Here is a 3,141-nt window from a genome sequence, read left to right on the forward strand (position 1 = left end):
ATAGAGTATCGTAATACTAATTGTNTTTAAAAATGCACGTTATGAATGATTTTACTAAGAATGTCAACGTCATATCGTATCTTGATATCGTCGTTTGTCTTATCGGGATTCACTGTTAATTCGAGCTTATTCTCGCGAACAACAATGTCAGTAACCAAGTTGCTACAACCGCAGTCATGCTGATTATATTCTGCCTGGCATTGATAGCTTCCGCCTCGTGCTTCGAGTCTAGAATAGTCGATGGTACACCTACAACCATTATTAAACACCCATATCAGGTCAGTTTACGGTTGAAATGTCTTCTCACGATTGTCATATGATTGAGCACTTGAGCAATTGCATGAAATTATTATAATTGAGAGTATCCTGCAGATTTTTTATCTGAATTTTTTTTTTAAATTATTTTCAATAGATCTCCATTCATTATAAGGATAAATTTATATGCGGAGGTTCTATAATTAGCGAACGATGGATTTTGACTGCGGCACATTGCGTCTATGGGTATACATGAATTTCTTGATTTCTTTGTTGTCTCTTAAAATTAAGATTAGATAGTGTAACTTATGTAAGTCTCACAGAAATTAATGCTTCAAGAGTGCTTGTATCATTGTAGCGAGAAGACGCTATCGGTCTTCAAAGTGCGCGTTGGAAGTATGTATCACAACAAAGGAGGTATTCTAATCAAAGATATCGCCTCGATCATTTGTCATAAGAAGTATCATCCGCTAACTTATGATTATGACGTGGCTTTAATTAAAGTACGTAGTAATTATGATTTATTTCGTATATTTTCTTTGCTAGACAAATAGATTAGATAAAAAAAGATTTTTTTTTTAGTTATCTGCTCCTTTAACATTTGGAGAATATATAAAACCTATCCTTCTTGCGCTTCCATTGATGAACATTAAAACAGGTACTCAGGCAATCGTTACAGGCTGGGGAAAAACATCGGTAAGTTCTTTTCTAGTCTTCTCGATTCTCCACACTCTCGTATCAGTATCAAGATTTATTGCCACTAAGATGCTTAGTCGATGGTGATGTTCAACGAGGTTGTTTAGCTGTGTGTAAATGTTAAGATTCGTTTGCCGAGCGCTTGACGTAGTTTCAGTTGATCGTTGCGACAAATGTTGACGGAATCTTCGGTGAACGGACGGATGGATGTTCGTAACGTTTTAGCAGCTCATAATATATAGGTATGCTATGAATTTCAGGCAAATGGTCCGAGTTCAGAAGTACTACAAATTGCGACAATATCGGTCACTGATCAAGAAAAGTGTCGGAAGGTCTATGCTCGTAATCGGCTAGTGACTTCCAATATGATCTGCGCCAGTGATAACAAAGGTGAAAAAGACACTTGTCAGGTACGTTTTCAATGCCTATTTTTTATCTGTTAGCAATTCTATGACGGATATTCGCAATCCTCTGATTAAACAATCTTCCCGCATTTTTTAAATTATGTATCGTGGATGTGAAATGGAATATATTCAACTCTTTTCACGCTTTTTCGAGAAAACATAAGGTTGCTCTATATGTTATAAACTAGCGATGCGCAGTCTTTTTTAAGGACTAATAAGGACATAGATAAAATATTTTCTTTTAATGTTTATTTTGTTTGCATAAAATTGAAAATGTAATACAAACGATTTTATATTTTCCCTTATGAGCTGGCGGGCCATAAAAAGTTCACAGATAGACTGTATGCGATCTGTGAGCCGCATGTTGCGCACATTATTGTTATCAATGATATAATTTATTATTTAATTTATATCACATTACATTATTATATTAGCATACAAAAAGGTACATATATAATTCTATTAATAATTCAATCTATTTTTTAATAACATTAGAATTTAATATTTCGGAAAAAATACAACACTAACTAACTCTTCGGGGCACATTAAATGTTCTATTTTTTAGTCCACGCGACTTTTTGGAAATTGATTTCTGTCACGCGGAAGTGAAAAAAAAAGATTTATTTGTCCATGATGCAGGGAGATTCCGGAGGTGCACTCGTTGGCTACAACGGGCTTCAAATTGGGATCGTGTCCTGGGGCGCTCAGGAATGTGCGAGTGTTGGATTTCCAGGAGTGTATACGCGAGTACCTGCCATACGGCAATGGGTAACCGAGCAGGCGAACGTGTAGCAGAATTAATTTTTCCCCTCTCTCTGAATGTTTTCCAAGATAGGAAAGAGATGCAGCGTACCGTTGAAAAAAATATTTACTTCTGTTTAACCGTATAAAAACTAGACTATGGCATTACGAAAAAATACTACCTAAAAATTGTATAATAAAGAGACAACTATATAGAAGAGGGATTTTACAATAATAATAATTTTAAAACGGAAGTTGTAAGTGAAATTTTAATAAATTCTCAATTGTTTTACGTTTTCCTTTTCCATGAATAAACGTAGATATTATTCTTGTATGTTTATTTGTTCAAAACTTGTGTAAGCTATATTGTTTTCAATTTCTACACCGAAAAAATGGTTTTTCTAAAGTATTTAAAAGTTTAACTAGATACAGATCTGAAAATAAATTTGTTGGATTATCAAAAATTTATATAGAAAGCTTAAGCGTTGATGATAATGCAGCAAAAAATTTTAACATTTTAACAACTACAGTTTGAGCTACATAATTATTTTCAAACAAAATTATTTTTAGATCTGTATCTAATTAAATTTTTAGATATATATATATATATATATATATACTTTAGATACAACATACTTATAACTTATAACATATTCACAACATACTTATTTTTAGATACAATAAAACTCTTCTCTTCATGTCTATCTATTTTAAATTCAATTAGTATATTTTTGGATAATCTATTATGAATGGATTTATATACTGTGAACATATATTTTTTTCAAATGCAACAATTATCATGTTTTTATTACGTCATGCATTTTATTTATCGAAGCGTGTATAAAGAGAAGAGATTTATTATTAGGATATATCTTATGCTGCAGCGAATTGTTAATTATTATAAATAATTTGTTAAGAAAATATCAATTGTTAAATACTATTCGTTAAAAATAATTTTATTAAATCTGATTTTGCTATGATATCTAATATATAAATTATTTTATTCCAATTTTGCGTGTGATATACTTATTAAAGACGTACTTTA

General features: G+C 31.6%; 1 protein-coding gene across 1 annotated transcript; it reads left to right on the forward strand.

Annotated features, from left to right (window-relative positions):
- Positions 1-176: 176 nt before the first annotated feature.
- Positions 177-2,147, forward strand: LOC105625596 (trypsin-7-like). The gene is made up of 6 exons (XM_012206919.1): positions 177-278; positions 413-501; positions 614-758; positions 838-951; positions 1,212-1,361; positions 1,995-2,147. Exons 1-6 carry the CDS (start codon positions 177-179, stop codon positions 2,145-2,147), a joined length of 753 nt encoding a protein of 250 aa, XP_012062309.1.
- The last annotated feature ends 994 nt before the right edge of the window (positions 2,148-3,141 follow it).

This window comes from Atta cephalotes, assembly GCF_000143395.1.
Source record: "Atta cephalotes unplaced genomic scaffold scaffold00003, whole genome shotgun sequence".
Classification (NCBI taxonomy): Eukaryota; Metazoa; Arthropoda; class Insecta; order Hymenoptera; family Formicidae; genus Atta; species Atta cephalotes.

Coding starts and splice junctions, on each gene's coding strand:
- LOC105625596 (XM_012206919.1), top strand. CDS start 177: ATGCTGATTATATTCTGCCTGGCATTGATAGCTTCCGCCTCGTGCTTC. Junction 759..837: donor ATGACGTGGCTTTAATTAAA/GTACGTAGTAAT, acceptor TTTTTTTTTTAG/TTATCTGCTCCTTTAACATT. Junction 952..1,211: donor CAGGCTGGGGAAAAACATCG/GTAAGTTCTTTT, acceptor TATGAATTTCAG/GCAAATGGTCCGAGTTCAGA.